The 20588-nt window shown below is 37.5% G+C and overlaps 1 protein-coding gene across 1 annotated transcript in view; it reads right to left on the bottom strand.

The window, feature by feature from the left end:
* The window catches only part of LOC145932903 (uncharacterized), a 144137-nt gene that overhangs the window by 113708 nt on the left and 9841 nt on the right, over nucleotides 1–20588 (bottom strand). Inside the window, exon 2 of the mRNA XM_083032130.1 lies at nucleotides 13449–13500. Within this exon, the coding sequence (XP_082888256.1) occupies nucleotides 13449–13500 (52 nt within the window). The remainder of the gene's footprint in view (nucleotides 1–13448; nucleotides 13501–20588) is intronic.

The following is a 20588-nucleotide window of genomic DNA, read 5'->3' as shown; positions in this document are numbered from 1 at the left end:
ATTTTACTACTAAAAGTATAGTAAAACTAAAAGTATGGTAAAATTAATCAAATATATTTTTAAAATTCTTTCCATACCATATTGTCCCACAATTACCATGATTTTCAGGGTAAATTCTAAGAGAAAATTCTGTGTAGGAACAAGGAATCTTACAGAGAAGTGCGGACAATTAAATCAATTTAAAAATAAAAATTATCTAAGCGTTGATGTTAATTATTATCGATCAACATATCTCTATGTGATCGTCGAGGTATTTTCCAAAATAATTGGCAATGAAATTTACGATAAATATGTATATATTTTGAAAATTATTTTTTAAAATTATTTTTGAATTGTTTTTGAAAAAAATATACATCCTATATATAAACATTTATTATAAATTTCATCGCGTTATTTTGGAAAATATCTTAACACAGCTGCTGTCTATCAATAATAATAATAATTTTGTATGTACGTATATATTTATACATTTAGTAGGGTTAATTGCTGTATGGAAGTGATATCGCTGAAATGTTCTAGCTGCTTCTCTCTCGCAGCACGCGGTATATTTTCTTCAAAAATGATTCCGCGAGCGCGTTTCTACGACAAATCGACGTCCGCTTACGCTGCGATTTTACGCTCGCGCTATACGAAAACAAGATTTTTCGTCGTGCGGAGAATGTCGGTCGGACGGAATCGCGTGATAGATAGCGTCGCGTTACAAAGCGATTTTTAACGCCTCCGTTGGGCTCGCTTGTTCGCTCGTGCGCGCGAGGAGAGGCTGCCTGCGAAGACGCGCACATGGCGCGGAATGACGGGGCGTTCTCTCATTAGGTATGAAAACTCGCGCGTGAATTATAGCGTTTAATTCACCGCGCCGGACCCTACTCGCAGGAATAACGAAAGGGTGATAGTGAGAGAAGTAGATCAATGATAGGATGGAGAGCTTGTAAAACACCGTTTCATTGTGGGGGATAAACTTCGGTATCGCGATACAGTTCGCGATCGCTCAGAAGCATATTCTCTTCGCGTAATACAATTATAATATATAATAATAATTTATAAATATAAATTGTGTATTATATATTATATATTTTATAAATTATAATTTGATCGATCTAATTTGACAAATTGTAAAATCTAAAAATTAAAATGGAGAACGTTGTTTTCTTTAACAACAAAAGTATAATACCTCGTTTACAAAGACAATAATTGTATCTCGCTATTATTGAAATTAGGGCGAGTATTATGAAGCTAATTTGCACACGTAAATTCGAGCCGAGTGTTTCGCGAGCTCGCACCTATCTATTCCACGTGTGCCAGCGAGCGAGAGAGAGACAGAGATCGAGCGCGAAGGACACGAGCGAAAACACGCGATGTGCGCGTGCTCGCGACGCGTGTCACACGGCATCATCCGAGACGACGATACGACACGCGGGCGAGCAAACGCGCACAAGCACGCACAAGAGAGTCTTCCCCTCCCCCTCGCTCTTTGACATGCGTGCATTAAGGGAGACGTCCGTCTCTAGCTGGCGTGAACAGGGGGAGGGGGGGAAGGGGGGCCCGTCGAGTTCCCGGTTCCCGATCGGAAGTATTCATACGCTCGGCGAACATATGTAAGTGCGAATCGCGACGCCTTCTTCTCTCCTCTACCCCTCCCACTCCCCCTTATCAGCCGTTCGTCACGCCACGGTAAGGTAGACGCGAAATGCCGCGCATACTAATTACGACACGTTTTCATTTTGCGCGCAGCCCCCTCTTCTCCCCCCCCCCACCCCCCGACGTCATGAAATGACGATAATGTAAGAACGACGCTACGACGCACGACACCTTAGTGTCTGTGAAGTTGGCACATTTTACAAATTTAAAAAAAATAGTAAGAGTTCTTATAGCACTTTTCATAGTTCTACAGTTCCTGATAAAAATTAAAAAGAGTTCCACATTTTTTATATTAAAAAATCAAAATTGAAAAAATGTGCTAACTTCGCGAATCTAGCACGACACCTTCCCTCTAAAGTACTAAAACGCGTTGAATAATATCATTTTTGGAAAGAGTTCCCGATAGTTCTACGCAAGATTAGCATATATATGCAATTTCAAATCGATATTCATCAATTAACGATTTTTAATCGATTTTTAATATCCACGTTTAGATGTCGTGCTAACTTCGCCAATCTAGCACGACACCCTCCCCTCTAAAATACTAAAACGCGTTGAATAATATAATTTTCGGGAAGAGTTCCCGATAGTTCTGCACAAGTTCAGCATATATATGCCATTTCAGATCGATATTCATCAATTAATAATTTTTAATCGATTTTTAATATCTACGTCCAGCACGACATTTAGTGAAAATGTGTGCTGATGATTTTCCATAGTTTTAGCGGTAATTCTCTACAATTCTATAAGAGGTCTATACTTTAGAAACATTTTTTCAAAGTGTTCCGACTGTTTATTATTTTTTAAACAATTTTTCACAATTACGTCCAGCACGACATTTAGTAAAAATGTGTCGTGCTGATGATTTTCCGTAATTTTAACGGTAGTTCTCTACAGTTCTATAAGAGTTCTATACTTTAGAAACATTTTTTCATATAGTTCCGACTGTTTACTATTTTTTAAACAATTTTTCATAATTACGTTCAGCACGACACTTAACAAACATTTTCACTAAGTGTCGTGCTGAACGTAATTGTAAAAAATTGTTTAAAAAATAGTAAACAGTCGGAACTCTATGAAAAAATGTTTCTAAAGTATAGAACTCTTATAGAACTGTAGAGAACTACCGTTAAAACTGTGGAAAATTATCAGCACGACACATTTTTACTAAGTGTCGTGCTGGACGTAATTGTGAAAAATTGTTTAAAAAATAGTAAACAGTCGGAACTCTATGAAAAAATGTTTCTAAAGTATAGAACTCTTATAGAACTGTAGAGAACTACCGTTAAAATTACGGAAAATCATCAGCACGACACATTTTTACTAAATGTCGTGCTGGACGTAATTGTGAAAAATTGTTTAAAAAATAGTAAACAGTCGGAACTCTTATATATGCTAATCTTGCGTAGAACTATCGGGAACTCTTTCCAAAAATCATATTATTCAACGCGTTTTAGTACTTTAGAGGGAAGGTGTCGTGCTAGATTCGCGAAGTTAGCACATTTTTTTAATTTTGATTTTTTAATATAAAAAATACGGAACTCCTTTTAATTTTTAGGAACTGTAGAACTATGAAAAGTGCTAAAAGAACTCTTACTGTTTTTTTTTAATTCGTAAAATGTGCCAACTTCACAGACACCACGGACGCGAGGGGCAGATTACAAAAGTGATGAAAAAAGTAGTAGAGGAGGCGCTGCTGCAAGGGCGAATTGCAGCACACTCCCTCTCTTTCTGTCTGCCCGGCCAAACAATATGTTGCCTTTAAAAAAAATCGTCAAGTGGCGTTTTTCCGAAGACAATATATTGTTTACCCGGCTTGAAAACATCATATATCTTTATTGTAGACTAAAAAGAAGCTTCATGTTAATTTTGAAGCAAATCGGAGGTGATGACATTAATATAGAAATTTATCTTTCGAGTATATAAAAGCATTTACGATTCCAAAAATAATGATTTTCGCAGAGATTATCGCTGTCGTCCAAATCTATCAAACATAAGTCGCAATAAAAACAATATACCTGTTCTAAATTTCCTGTGAAATAAAATCTCGCTTCCGCTAATTGCTTCTTAGGATAATATTTCGTTCGAGACTATGATACAAAACTTTGAAGATGAGCTTGATAAAAGCGATATTTTTAAGATGTTTACTATACGGAATGCAGTAACGTATCAATGTTAATATAACAATACTAAGGTCTCAAATGCTTTCATATTTCGTTTGTTTTTCGTAATTTGCAACATAAAAAAAATTCTGAGTAATTTATTCATTTGTTTTACTGTATATCAATATCTGCAGAATAAGAATTAATGTATAAAAATGTTTAAAATTTTATGCAAAAAAAGAGTAAAATTTCCCACAAAACATCAATGTATACGACGCTGTATTAGTCTGCTGCATTATAGTAAATTCCTTCGCTTCTATTTGTTTTTCATTTCAGAATATACATATAAATTTCGGATATATATACATGAAGAAGAATATCTGCTGAAGTTTTGTCACAAAGCGACAAAATGTTTATGTTTCTTAATAGATGAATTTCGAGATTGCACATATTGAGTTATTTCTATAATTGCTTAATTGTTTAAATACTTTTTTTGTCCGCATAATTAAAAAAATTAATGCGCAAGTATGATATAATGTGAACTACTTCTATATAATGCGATAATATAATGCGAAATAGTTCAGTTTTGTATACAAGTTAAATTTTCAATTAAGAATATCATATTTCACTTTTATTTTTTATCTTGTTTCTAAAATCAACTTTTTGTTAACTAACTGCGTGCGATCAAGCTATCAATAACAATTTCATATTGACATAGAAATTGATCGAATAATCATTATAATTTATAAAACATTCGTAATATAAAATCGTAAAAGGATGAATTAAAATAATGAATTGTATGTTCAATAGTTTCAATAGTTTAGTGACGAAAAATCGACAATACTCTTTTTTCGCTCCGAGATTGAGCAATTATGTTTATAAATTTAATATTATAAAAAAGAGTAACATTTTGGAGAGATGATTTAGTAAAAGATTTGATACATTAAAAGATGTGTATACATTTATTTCCTACACTCGTAGAAAATGCTCGAAACTACACCGACGATATATATTATATATTCGCGTGTATAAGTATACATGTTCGAAAGAAATATGTACGAGTATTATAAGATAAAAATTTCCGCGATAAGAAACTCGATGACACCTCGACATGTAATTTCCAATTTCGAGATGCGATGTGCGACACTTAAAACCATTGAAAATTGTGAAAAAAAAAGTCGGCATAACTAGTTTCAGTTTTTTGTTTACCTATTGAAGAACCGAGGCCGAACGTGCCATATAAGGAATAAGAGATAAGCTAAGCGCGAGAGAGACGGAAGAAAGGGAATAGAGAGAGAAAAAGTCGCTCGACGCTCGAGGCTCGAGTCCGCGTGGACTGGAATGAAAAAGAACGAGACACGACGAGGAACGAAAAAGGATGCTAGAAGAAAATTCGAAACGCCAATAAGACGCGAGGTTTCGCCAATAAAACGAGATGTTTTGCGAGTGAAATAAATTTCGATTTTTCTATTGGATTGATAATCGAACGACTTTGGACATTGGTCATCGCTCGACGACTCCGCGCGGATTATTTAGGTCGCGATTCCGCGTGTATTATTTAGGATTTAAGTCGGAATATTCCGTCGATAAATCGTGAGATGCACGTGCCATGCGGATCACAATACATCTCCCAAACCACGATTTTTCAATTAAACTATTGATTATGATTATTGGCAAGCGATAATTTCTCAGATTTCATAAGCTTCATACATTATCAATACTTTGGCGCATATTTTTCTATAATCAATAAATACTGATATAAATAATTCGACTCACATTTCGCAGGCAGCATTTTTCCTGTAGGAGACCAACCTCTGCGTCGGGAACTGTCCTCGTAGAAGCTCAGCTTCGAAACACTTTACACTCGCGTTACTTTATTTCGTTCGCGACGAGCAGCGACGCCAGGGTTTTAACTATCACAATCTTCGACGCGTTTCGGTAAAACGCGAGAAACGCGAGAGCTTATTCGCGCACGACCGATGCTCCATTTTCGCGTCGCCGCTTTTTTCAAGGCCAATTTATCGCAGGGCCTTATCGACCGACGTTGGCGACTTCCCCGCGACGCACTCAGGAGTCGCCGATATTCCCGAATTTGCGCTAATTTTATATGTACAATACTTGCGAACGCGATCTAGAATGCTGCCTTCTACTGCACTTTTGAATTGTTCGTTATCAACGGTCGCGCCCTCATCGCCGGGCCACAAAAGTACGAGTATTAATTAGTATCTTTACGCCGTTAATTATCGTACAAATCCGATCGCGTCGTGTGTCCCGACATCACGATCTCGATTGCACACACGAAATTGATCTCGTCGACCGAGAATATCGCGTAACGATTCGTTTATTACTGCTGGTCGGTGCCAGTTGCGGAACGTGCAACGCGTCGCGACAAAATGGCCAAGTTGGAATGGAAGGGGGGGGGGGGCCGAGTACGTGCGAGCTCGGCGACCCCCACCACTCCAACTTGGCGATCTTGTCGCGACTCGCGACGTGTTGCGCGTTCCGTAACTGCCACAGACTGGCAGAAATAAACGTACGCGAGATTTATACGATAATTAACGGCGTAAACACACTAACTAATTAATACTCGTACTTTCGTGGACCGGCGATGAGCGTCCGACCGTTGATCACGAACAATGCGGAAATGCATTAGAGGGCGACAGCATTCTAGATTGTGTTCGGAAATATATTCACCAAAATGCAGCATTTGACCGACCAATCAGAGACCGAGGATTTCATTATCCTGATTGATCAATCGAGCTCTTCACTCTAGGTGAATATATTTCCGAACACAATCTAGAATGCTGACTCCTAGTGCACTTTTAAACTGTTCGTGATCAACGATCGCCGGGCCACGAAAGTACGAGTATTAATTAGTGCCTTCACGCCGTTAATTATCGTATAAATCCGATCGCGTCGCGTGTACCGACATCGCGACCACAATTGCACACGCGAAATTGATTTCGTCGGCCGGGTGTCTCGCGTAACGGTTCGTTTATTACTGACGCCGGTCACTGGTCACTGGTCACTGCCAGTTCCGGGACGCGCAACACGTCGCGACAGAATGGTCAGGTTGGAATGGAGGGGGTCGCTCGGGCCGCCGAGCCGAGCTCCACGTACGCCGCGACTCCCCCCCCCCATCCCCCTCAACCACAAACGACATCAACCTTGGCGTATTGCGCGTCCCGAAATTGCTACAAATAAACGAACACGTTACGTGAGATTTCCGGTCAACGAGATCAATTTCGCGCGTGCGATCGCGATCACGATGTCGATACACGCTACGCGATCGGATTTATAGGATAATTAACGTAAAGACACTAATTAATACCTGTAGTTTCGTGGACCGGCGATGAGCGTGCGACCGTTGATCACAAACAATGCGGAAATGCATTAGAGGGTAGCATTCTAGATTGTGTTCGGAAATATATTCACCTAGAGCAGGCATGTCAAACACGCGGCCCGCCAACAAAAAAACTGCGGCCCGCCGAAACTTCTTGAAAATCTTTTCAAAAAAATTGTTTTGTGAAAAACGATGTCAAATATCTTCTAAAAAATAATATTAAATTGTGATTTTGTTTACTTTTCATTATAGTTTCTATTTTTGTTTTTTATAAAAAAAAGTAAAATATTTTTTATTATAGTTTCTATTTTTGTTTTTTTATTTAAAAAATCGTAAAATATTTTTATTTTAAAAAGTAACATAAGATATAAATATAAAGTGACTATGTATAATATACATTGAATATACTAAATATAATAATTTAAAAAATCGTATTTTATTTATTCTAGGAACATTGAAAACATGCGGCCCTCAGCTTAATACAAAATAGATCATGTGGCCCGTAATGCAAAACGAGTTTGACATGCCTGACCTAGAGTGAAGAGCTCGATTGACCAATCAGGACAAAGAGATCCTCGGTCTCTGATTGGTCGGTCGAATGCTGCATTTTGGTGAATAAATTTCCGAACACAATCTAGAATGCTGCCGCCCTCTAATGCATTTCCGCATTGTTCGTGATCAACGGTCGCGCGCTAATTGTCGGGCCACGTAAGTACAAGTATTAATTAGTGTCCTTACGCCGTTAATTATTGTATTGGATCGCGTCGCGTGTATCGACATCGTGATCGCGACCGCATTGATTCGCGCGAAATTGATCTAGTCGGCCGGAAATCTAATTTTAATTCGCTAATTCGGAAATATCGGCGACTCCTGAGTGCGTCGCGGGAAAGTCGCCATCTTCTCGTTCGACAAGGCCCTGCGATAAGTGGGTGTTGAAAAAAACGGCGATGCAAAAATGGAGCATCGGTTCGTGCGCGAATAAGCTCTCGCGTTTCTCGCGTTTTGCCGAAACGCGTCGAAGATTGTGATAGTTAAAACCCGGGCGTCGCTGCTCGTCGCCAACGAAATAAAGTAACGCGAGTGTAAAGTGTCTCGAAGCTGAGCTTCTACGAGGACAGTTCCCCCCGACGCAGAGGTTGGTTTCCTACAGCAAAAATGCTGCCGGCGAAATGTTAGTCGAATTATTTATATCATTATTTATTGATTATAGAAAAATATATGCGCCAAAGTATTGATAATCGTTATATATGAAGCTTATTATGAAATCTGTTTATACTTCATTCACTCTTGCGATCGCAATAACTGAATATTTCACATATATATATATATATATATGAAAATAAGACTCATTATATATTTTCTCGATTGCATAGCGATTCCAAAATTCGCTAGTGAAATATTCAGTTATTGCGTTATCGCAAGAGTGAATGAAGTATAAACAGATTTCATAATAAGCTTATATATATATATATATATATATATATATATATATATATATATATATATATACTTATTTTCCCTAGACAATATATATTTTCACCCAAATTCAATTTCAACATTAAAATAAAAAATAATTTAATACCCCTCGATACGATACGCAACAGAAAAGTTGTAGTACACAATATTTGATTTGTATAATAACAAATATACCTACACACATTAAAAGAGTTTTCAAAATAATGAATACTGCAAAAAATAATTTTTGCGTTCAACTACATTTTTTATTTATTCTTAAAAAACAGATATTTTATAAAAAATTTACGAAATAAGATATATTTCTTTCAAATATAAATTTTTTATTGCAATATATATGTATTATATGTGTCTGTGAAGTTGGCACGACATTTTACGAATTAAAAAAAAATAGTAAGAGTTTTTATAGCACTTTTCATAGTTCTACAGTTCCTGATAAAAATTAAAGAGTTCCGCATTTTTTATATTAAAAAATGTTATATCAAAATTGAAAAAATGTGCTAACTTCGCGAATCTAGCACGACACCTTCCCTCTAAAGTACTAAAACGCGTTGAATAATATCATTTTTGGAAAGAGTTCCCGATAGTTCTACGCAAGTTCAGCATATATATGCAATTTCAGATCGATATTCATCAATTAACGATTTTTAATCGATATTTAATATCTACGTCCAGCACGACATTTAGTGAAAATGTGTCGTGCTGATGATTTTCCGTAGTTTTAACGGTAATTCTCTACAATTCTATAAGAGTTCTATACTTTAGAAATATTTTTTCATAGAGTTCCGACTGTTTACTATTTTTTAAACAATTTTTCATAATTACGTTCAGCACGACACTTAGTGAAAATGTGTCGTGCTGATGATTTTCCACAGTTTTAACGGTAGTTCTCTACAGTTCTATAAGAGTTCTATACTTTAGAAACATTTTTTCAAAGAGTTCCGACTGTTTACTATTTTTTTCTATATATATATTTATATTTATAATATATATTTTTCTAAATATTGATAAAATAAAAATTATTGAGCGCTATCATTAAACTATTTTATTAAATTATAAATTCGATCTATTCCCTGAAAAATTCACGGTTGCAAGCATCTAATTATTTATTTAATTGATAAATTTCGAGAAATTTAGAGAACCGTATATATTTCTCTATATATTCATAAAATAAAATTATAAATTAATTTCTATCATTAAACTATAAATTCCCTGAAAAATTCACGAAACAAGCATCGCTTACTTTCTTTCCTCGATTGCAGACAGAGTAGTCTTTAATTAATGTCTCGATTTTCGAAATGACGCTCGTCAGTCGACGAAATAAGTATCAACATCGTGATTCACGACGACATGGAACGGATGTGTTTACAACGAGAGAGAAACAAAACGGACAACGAAGAAAAGAGAAGACAGAGAGGGGGAGGAGAAAGGGAACAGCAAGAGGGGAGGGCATCCCTTTGTATATCCCGCTTGCTGTTCGTATTCTGGTAATTAGTTCGTTTGCCTGTGCTAATTACGTTACCTTTTAATAGCGCACAAGAGACACCCTGTAACATCTCTCCACCAACAGAATAAGAGAGCAAGCGCGTGTTGTTACAAATCACGAGCTATGAAAAACCTAATCTGAGTAGGCCGCCCGAAAATTGACGAATTTTTTTTCTTTTTAATTTTTTTATATATTGATAATCAGGAACAAACGCGCATCTATATATTTTTCTTGTTAAAATTTGACTCTCGCAACAAAACCGAAAGAAATGCAAATTTTTTATTTCGCGCATAAATTTTTATTAGCTATTATCTATATTATCTATATTTTTATTATCTCGCACATATATTTTTTTATTATATTTATATATAACATTATGTAATACATGAAATTTTATATATATTTTTTTACAAAATTGTAAATTAAGAAGCCATTTTTGTTGCTTGCAAAGGATAGAATAATTAAAATATTAACTGTCGTAAAATCGAAAGTCGAACACTTATATTTTATCCTCCCCCCCCTCTCTCTCTCTCTCTCTCTCTCTGTTTTACTTTCTCTTTCTCTTTCTCTCATTTTCCTTCGTGAATGCTTTAAGCTCCTACAAACTCGCAATTAGGGGGGCGTCGAGACGCTTCACGACGCTATGTCGCCCTTTTGCCTGTTATTTAATTGGGATGCGCAATTGAATGACACTCGATACACGGTATATAGCGGGAAAGAGTTGGGCCTAACGACGGTATTGTATGCGGTTCCCCCTTCTACAGACTACTTCGTTCTGTTTTTACCAGGCTTTTCGCGTTCGTTCATCTTCGGGGGTGGCGGCGAAACAAACGCGCAAACTCGCGCCACCAGGAATTATTTCGCGCCTCCGCGAACTTTGGGACGCGAGCAATTTTGCGATGAAATATTTAATAACTTCGTAAAACGTGGGGCGCAATTTATGAATTCGTTAACTATCAACTACTGTGACTGAAGCTTCGAAAATTTGTTCGGGTATAAAAAATTGGTTGAGAAAATTAATTATGTAGGAGCAGTCATCGTGTGTCACCGCTGTATCCTAAAATTGCCCACTTCACCCGTAAACGACGTAATCGCGATGAGAAACATTAACGTTCGCGTTCTCGACGCGATCCGCCCAATCCTGGAGGGGAAAAATGGAGATGAACTCCCCGAGACGCGCTAACAAGGCGCGAGCGGGCGTGGCGTGAGCGAAACCCCGAGTCTCTTAACGAGATCAGCTCCGTGGAAGTGCGCGGTGATGCGGAGATTCGCGAGGTATCCGTCCCAAGAATGACGGGAGAGACGAGAGCCCTTTGACACTCCGGCGCTGCTAACTACAAGAAGAGAGAGAGAGAGAGAGAGAGAGAGAGAGAGAGAGAGAGAGAGAGAGAGCGAGGCATAAGCAAAGAGGAGGAGGAGGAGGAAGGTGGAAATGCGGCGAGGCGCATCTTGGAAGACTTCCTCGAGCTCATTACGCCGACAATAATTAACGTTGCATGAAGTGTCGTTATGGAAATAACCGAGGAACCCAGAGCGCGCGGATGAAAGGAAAGAAGACAGAGGGGGAGGAGAGGAGAGAAGAGGCGAAAAGTAACGAAAAAAAGACGGAGAAAGATGAAACACACACACATACACAATACTGTTCCGACACGTTTTCCGCGCCGATGAAAAATGTTTCCCATTGATAGCGATCCCGGGATATCGCTATGGTTTCTTCTCCATCCTTCTCTCCGGGATAAATATATAATTCGAGTCCGTCCTTCCCGAGAAAGCCTGAGACGAGGGGGCGGTTCGGGATAAAAAAGGATGGCGCTTTTCGCGCTGAATGTCCAATTATTGTATCGCGAAATATCTGTTAGAAAATTGGATAACGCAGACTATCCGCGAAGGTAAAGCGCGGAGGTGAATAAAGGAGGAAGAAGATTCTGCCCCCCGGCCCCCCTTTACGGAAGGGGGGTCCCAGCGAAAAGCAGCCGCCTCATCATGCAAGTTGTATATAGATGTATGTATATAACTGTGTCTACGTGGAAGAAGCGAAACCGCCTGGCAGAAAACGCCAGTCAACGACAGGCAGTATATGCGGAAACCGCGACGAAATGACACTCGTGCTGGCGCTAATTGGGCCCTCGAGGTGACGCCATCAAGAGGGATGCTCTTCCACCCTCGGAGTGCCCCGACCAGCCATCCCCTCCCCCTCTGTCGCCTTCCTGCCAGCCCTCCCACCCCCCGGCAACCTCTTTCTACCACCTTCTCGTTTTCTTTCTTCATGCATCGCGAATCGATGCGATAGAAGATTTCGAAGATCAATATATTGTCGAAGGGAAGCAAAGAGCTGAGAAATAACAATTTAATCATTTTTCTTTCATATTCTTTTTGCCCCCCCCCTCCCCCCATAATTTTCAAATTGAGTAAAAGATATTTTAAATTAAATGTCATTTTTTAATGCACATTTAATGTCCGATTAACTGATTAAATGATATGATAGAAGATTTCGAAGATCAGCATATTTTCGGAAAGAAGAAAAGAGCAAAGAAATAAAAACTTAATTCATTTTTCTTTCGCATCCTTTTTCCCCCCCATAATTTTTAAATATTTGAGTAAAAGATATTTTAAATTAAATGTCATTTTTTAATTGCACATTTAACGTCCAATTACTTATAATGATACGGTTTGCTTTAATGTTTATTAATTTCAAATTTAGAAAAAGATTAATTTAAAAAAAATAAATAAAGAAATGCGAAATTCTTCCGAGTTCGCGATTCGTTCAATCAAAGTGATTCTTGATCTAGTCTTTTTGACAATTATAAAGATCATGCATGGCGAATCAATGCGATAGAAAAAGAGCAAAAAAAATAAAAACTATATTTCTTTCATATTCTTCCCCTCCCCCCATAATTTTCACGTTCGAGTAAAAGATATTTTAAATTAAATGTCATCTTTTAATTGCACATTTAACATCCTAATAAACTATAATGATAGAGTTTGCTTTAATTTACTTTTTAATAATTTCAAAGTTAAAAAAAGAAAGTTAATCAATTTTAAAAAAATGGATAAGGAATGCGAAATTGCATACGAAAAATCCTTCTGAATTCAGGATTCGCTCAATCGAAGCGAATCCTTGCTCTAGCCTCTTTGGCAGTTATAAAAGGTATTGTCACGCACTCCTTCACGTATGATATTTACGAATGAAAGGAGGATATGAGCACTCGCGAAATCATCCATGCATATAAATCTCTATTTCTGCATATAAGACGAACACACGAAAAATTCAAATTAATTCCGCAAGCACGAATTATATATTTTTATTTCAAACGTGTCAAAGATAACAATTTTTAACGCGACTTCAAACTTATATACATCGATCTAGAGATTTGTCTCGATATAAGCATTATTTTTCATTTCTTACCTTTCGCGTAGAAGTCCAGGAGATAGGACGAAGATCCAGAATCCAGATTCGTCTGAAACAATAGAAAGAAATTGCATATGAAAATAACGATGAGGTATTTCGTACATATATATATATATATAGGAAGAATGGGCGAAAAGGGAAGAAAAGGGGTACGCAGGCACATTCGGGGACGTGCGAGAGATGACGAGGGGAACTAAAATTAAGCATCATGCCCGGGCATTAAGAGAAATTATCCGCGTTATGCCTCGATCGTATCTTTTATGGACTTTCGCAGGCAACCGCGAACGAGCGAAGGCGAGGCAGCGAAAAAGCAAGAAACGAGCCGACGACGGAAACTCGTTGAATTTATATATAAGCGCCGCTATGTCGATATACATATATATGTATATCATCGTATACACACACACCCTATTTTATTGCGATATTCAAACCGTTTACAAAGACATCTCGCCAAACTACCTCGTTAAATATTTTACGATACGATCGACCTCGCGCATCTTTCCTCCCCCTTTTTCCCTCCCCAACAAGAAACGACGGCGTGAATGAAATCGAATGCGAATAAGTCATATACAAAGAAGCGCGATTTCAGAAGACAAGTTGCGATATAATATAAAGATAAATCATCGTCATGTCTATTGAGATTCATGATGAAGCTGCGTAAGAAAAATTAAATTTGTGTGTAAAAAATTACTATAATAAATCCAAAAAATTCTGGTATACAAATATAAATTTAAAATAAATACATCAGACTAATAAGAGTTAAACATATAGAATATATCTCCTACATCTGTCTTGAATAAAAAATTTAATTTACAGCAAATATCATAATTACACATTATTAGAAGCAAATTAGAATATATGATAACAGCTTACAAATTTATTTGTCAATCATATATATTTGGCGATTTAATAAAATTTAATTTGTTTCGAATAGTTTTGTGCAGAAAATCGAATCCCTAACTTATAAAAAATATTTACATCCGCGCAATTCGACTATCATGTTTTTTTTTTTTTGTATGATGAACTTTCGCGGTTTCCTTATGTATTTCAAAATTCTTTCATTGGTCAGCATCGCTCACGCCTTATATAAAAAGCGGACAAATAATAATTGCGTCATTCAAAGAATATGCGTGGCTAGACGAAACGGGGACAATATATACCAAAGGGAGACCGTCCCGTTTCTTCTCGCGAATAAAGTTTACCCATTTACAAGAATGGAAACTTTTATTACGCCGTTATGAAGACGCATCATGCCACGGAAAATAGTTTTAATGTCTCTTCTCGCACTTTCGGAATTCCGTAACGTTCCGCCCTCCCGAACTCCGCAAGTTACAAAGTTACGTTATCCTTCTCGATGACGCAATTCAGAATCCGAGCAATTGCCAAAAGAGGAAATTAAGCAAATTATTTAAAAAAAAAACGATGGAAGAAAAATGTACGAGAAACACCAAAATCGGATTCAATTTAATTATTTAGAAAAATATTTTCTTTTAAGGAATTTTTAAAAAGAATTTAATTTTACATGCATATATCAGAGAGAATATATATAGATGTAATTAATCTTCGAAATTATATTGATTTTTCTCAATAAGAATGCATAAATGCATACATGTATGCTTCGATTCTGAAGCATTAATTCTTTTTAAAAAATTTGTAGAAAAAATATGTACGAGAAACACCAAAATCAGACTCTATAAATTATTCAAAAAAATATTTTCTTTAAAGAATTTTAGGAAAGAATTTTACGTGTGCATCAGAGAGAATACATATAATTAACCTTAAAAATGATATTGATTGCCTCGATTCTGAAGTATTAATTCTTTTAAAAAAATTTGTAAAAAAAATGTGCAAGAAACATCAAAATCAAACTACACTGATTAATTATTCAGAAAAAGATTTCCTTTAAAGAATTTTAGGAAAGAATTTTACGCGCACATCAGAGAGAATATGTTTTGATTAATTTTTACTATGTCGTCGGGTCGGCAGTTTAGTAAAATTAATCAAACATGTTTTATATTTTATTGTGACAGATATTATTTTTATTGTGATAAATATTAATCAAAAAAATTCTTTCCATACCATATTGTCTCACGATTACCATGATTTTCAGGGTAAATTCTAAGAGAAAATTCTCTCAACATAGATATAATTGATCATCAAAATTATATTGATTTTTCCCGACAACTTGATACAAACGCGTAACTGCGTGCACGCATTCTGGAGCATTAGTTAGAGCATTAGTGTCGACATTCTAAGTGTAGAATGTGCTGCCGAAATAAATGACCGGACGTCGCAAGCAGGCATTCATACTTGGCAGTGACTAGAGAAGTGCCTTGCTCTAGTGCCTTTCGGAATTCCGATTGAGGAGTCTGTACGAGAGAAAGAGAGAGAGAGAGAGAAAAGAGAAAGAAGGAAGGAGGCGGTGGCAATCCGAGGAAGGAAAACGAGGGACAAATAGAAAAAAGAGAGAATAGACACGCGAGCGAGCGAAAGAGGACGAAGTAGGCGGTGGATGAATCGGTCGGATGGGGAAGGAAGCTCCTTTCACGTCAGGATAGTGAGCGATCGACCGAATCGCAGGTGAGTGCCTGCGACCGCGTAGGATTATTTATATAAACGCCGAGTCACCGGTTATTAATGAGAGGTGCCGCCTCCCTCTGTCGGTGGCTATCGACGAATTCCCTCGAACCATCCCCCGAGGCGATGCCGGGGCTTATATGTCGTCGGGTCGGCTAACCAAAGGTGTCGACCGATCGATATTCTCCCGAAAGACGTCCTCCACGCCGAAGTGATTCGGCGAGTTCGATAATAATATAGTAATTAAATTCTGTTTAATATTAATTCTTGTTTGCGTGTCCAAGGCTGACACATGTCGCGCCTCCCATATCTTACTATTAATTAGTAGCATTATGTATTTGGACCTCACAATAACTACAAGCATTATTAATAATTATTAAATAATTATTAATAAGCTCTATTATTAATTATCCAATATCTATATAATTAGAAATTAATGCGACATTTTTTTCTCCATATTTCTTGATGCTACCGTTAAAACAAAGTTATACGACCTACTCGATTTTTCTGATTTCTTGAAATGCCAATATTGCGTGCCAAAACCTCAACTTTCTTAAATAAAAGAAAAACTTTTTTCGCTAAGAGGCTACGGCGCCGAAATAACAATAAGCTCCTGTGTGGTTCGCCGACGTCAGTCGCGTGTCAACCCTTTCGCAATAGATGTACCTAATCGGTCTGTATGTCGGACTTTTCAGAGTCGCCGGTCGAGATTTGAAAATTCGTTCCGTCGCCCACGCTTCTATTTCTCTTCCGTGCATCCTCTTTATTGCACAAAGAGAAATCCGTCTCGAAAAGCTGCACACCTGCGTTTCCCTGGCTACCTTCCAGGTCCATTGACGGGATGAGTGAAATATGAAGGTCCCTGAGGACGCAGCCGAAGGTGTCCGCGGGGACACCTGGATTTAGCGATCGTTCTCAATGAAGGGACCCTCCACCGAAGGTTAAAAATGGAGTAAAAGAAACGACCGCTCCGCCTCTGCCTTCTCTTTTTTTTCGAAACCACCGAAGCAGGTAATCTGTCTCGAGGGACTTTGAGCGAAGTGACTTTTGCCAAAAATGAGATTGCATTCATCGAATATCTCTCGTGGATGACCCACTTATTTTTCATAGGTACTTAGCGCTGTTGCAAAGTATCATAAAAATATCATCAAGTACCTTAAATATCTAAATGTATTGAATTTTTGATCGATATCACTAGAGAGAATTTGTCCTTGAGCAATTATTTCCGACATCTTGTCAATTTTTAAATTATTTCAACTTTTTTATTATACTTTCATCGACATTTAATCGCGTATAAATTGGAGAAAAATGATAATTGCGCAAATTCATTAGAACTTGCGAATTTATTCCAACTGTACCATAGCCTGTAGTTTTCGGAGGCGAATACGACCACCGTGGCCGTAGAGGGGAGGTTAAAAAGAAGTCGTAGGGGTTTATGGTGGAGACGCGGGCGACGCAGAACCAGGTGTCACGGGGCAGCTATACAAAGAAATGATGGATGTCTGCCGCGGCAACCCTCGTAACGTGCCCTCGGCACCTCAGGTGTCACTCCGGGTCCATGCCTCGTTATCTCGCCGATAGGAGAAAATAAAGCCGATTCTTTTTCACCCTACATAAAGCCGACATGTCGTGCGTAAGCCAGCGTCTTTGTTTAATTTATATTCAAATTATGCGGTTAAGTATTTTGCATAAATGTTGCGTTTGTCAATATTAAAATAGAAAAAAATATATTTTTAAAAATAACACATTAATATATAAATGTGCGTTGTTTTTTTTTTTATCTGAAAATTATAAACCTCGAAACCGCGCATTAATACGAGAGGGAAGGTAAATTTTCTGCTTTTGGGATAGACTCTCTTCTTGTAAGATTGGTAATATTCACTTTCCTAGAGTACGGCTTCAACTCATCGAATACGTAGGTAGTGTGAAAATTGAATGACCGATTGTAGTCCTCCGAAGGGATTTTTTCCCTCCCTCTTCCCCCAATTCCTGGCCAACGGGAAACACTCAGAAGTATAGAATACTGGTCGCGCGCGTGTTTCTTCGCACCTGGCAAATCCAAAACACCTCTCGAAGTGGGCTCTCGCTTTCGTTCACTTACATGGGTTCCTCTCGTGCCTTTGTCGGGCCACGCGCCCAAAGAAATATAAAAAAGATTAAAACGGATCTCTCCGAGATATCTATCTCCCTTCCTCCTTCGATGCGGCGTGTATAATATTTACAGGCCGACGATAAATCATATTTTTATCACAAATGCCATGTACGATAATTATTATATAAATAAAAGTAATGAAAAATAAAAAAAACGATAAATAAAAATTACAAAATTATGCTAGTAAGCTTTTTCAATAAATTTGCAGCCTTTTTTAATCCGAGATATTCGTGTGTCGTGAAAAAACGTCAAGGAAACAACATGTCTCTCGTCGCACGTGTAGGGGAAGGGAAGGAGGGGGATTACTTATATATCTTAATCTCGTGATACGATACTCCGTCTATATAAAGGAAGAAACGCGGTCAAGGCGGTTGGTGTCGACACCAACGAGACGCCAAGCGTGATTCGTGTAAGGAAAGATTTTCTTCCCTCGCACGATCCAGTGGCTTCTTTCTCGTTGGGATAGGTCCTGTCGGGGCACCTCATTTCCTTTCGAGTCGTCGGTCGGGGATTCGGCTCTGCGCAGCGTGACAATTCTTCCTCTCTCCTGCGCTCGACTTCTCTACTTACTGAAGCCCGAGCCGACAATGGATCGTTGGTCCACCGCGTAAAGAAATCTAGCGCAGAGACGAGAAATGTGGGGAAAAAGGCATGAAAGAGAGAGAGAGAGAGAGAGAGAGAGAGAGAGAGAGAGAGAGAGAGAGAGAGAGAGAGAGAGAGAGAGAGAGAGAGAGAGAGAGAGAGAGAGAGAGAGAGAGAGAGAGAGAGAGAGAGAGAGAGAGAGAGAGAGAGAGAGAGAGAGAGAGAGAGAGAGAGAGAGAGAGAGAGAGAGAGAGAGAGAGAGAAGTTATGTTCAGAGCAAGTTCTTTTAACAATGAGAGCAATAAGCAGCAATATAAGAAAAGGTGGAAGTAATTAAGGAAAATAAGATGGTATGATATCGCGCGTGAGACGTATACAACGACACGTTTATAAATATATAATGAACTAAATTATAAATTTGAAAGAAAAAAATAAATACCTAATTATAATATATTAGATTAATTTTATATAGAAATATTTTTTGTTTCTTGAAAATTATTGAGAACGTTAAAATCTCGTTTCATTTGGCATGGAATTTCAGAAAGAACTCTGCTCTATACAGAAAGAGAGAGAGAGAAAGAGAGAGAGAGAGAGAGAGAGAGAGAGAGAGAGAGAGAGAGAGAGGCAAGAACGAGAAAAGGTAACAAAAGGGAGAAGGAATTTGGAGAAAATGTCATTCACACAGCAGGTCAAAATCGCCATTCATAGAAAACGGCAATTCTGAATTGAGCTTGGCCCCAAGAAAAAAGCAAGAATGACCAGAAGGAAGCAAAACTATACTTTAGAAAGTTAACCTATATTTACAAGAGCTAAACAATACTTTATAAAGCTATGCAAGTCTATTTTAGCTAAATGCTCTTTCAAATAGACTAAAATCCTATTCTATTTACAATTAAAATACATATTTACAATACACACTCATAATAGACACAGAATAACAGAGGGATAACAGAGTAATAACCGAATAAGAATCGATTATTAAGTATCTTGTTACTCTCCAATTTCTACTCTAAGTTTGCATATAAGAAACTTTTATTATTTACAAATATAATAAATAATATATGTAGAAAATTTAGCATAAAAATACGTCATAATTACATACATATATAGCTGCTTAAAAGCATTTAGCTGCAAAGAAACTTGTCAGGAGCTATAGACGAGAGTGAAACGACACAAGATCAGTATCGGCATTAAAAAATAAAAAAAAAACACTGAAAAATGACAAAATCGAATGCAAGAGGAAAATAAAAATGGACTACTGGCGGCATAGGCAAGTGAATGAGAGTGACCTTGACAAAACATCGCGGCCACAGAGTGAAGCCGTTGAGCCGCGAGAACAAAGAGATTCTGTCCTTTGTCAAATGGTATCCCTATCTCCGTCTGCCCAACGCGTTCTCTCTTTCCCTCCAGACTTTTATCTCTCCTCCCCATTTCTCTTTCACTTACTTTTATCTACGTCTGTTTGCCACTGTTCGGATTATTATGTCGGCGCTTTCACTGTCTGTCGGCCATCGCTTAAGCCTGTCCATACATTGCTCCCATTGATCCGCTATTTAAAGAATAACCGACAAAAACTAGCGAAGTTTGACACGTTTCGAAAACAACTTTAGCACATCCTTACAATATATAAAACGTATAATATATATTAAATACAGATTAATCTTTCATCTCTAGCGACAGAATCTAATTGAATGACTTGATGAAGATACTATCTTCATCTATAAATTCTGAAAGAATATATGAATATATAAGAATAATATATATTAAAATAAATGTTTTGTCTCTAGTGTGAAATACTTGTTCATAAAAAAATTGACTCGACCGTT

Source organism: Prenolepis imparis, unplaced genomic scaffold (genome assembly GCF_030444845.1).
Source record: "Prenolepis imparis isolate NDT839.2.m4 unplaced genomic scaffold, iyPreImpa1.0 SCAF_2, whole genome shotgun sequence".
NCBI classification, from domain to species: Eukaryota; Metazoa; Arthropoda; class Insecta; order Hymenoptera; family Formicidae; genus Prenolepis; species Prenolepis imparis.
This window is presented reverse-complemented; position numbering and strand designations above follow the sequence as displayed.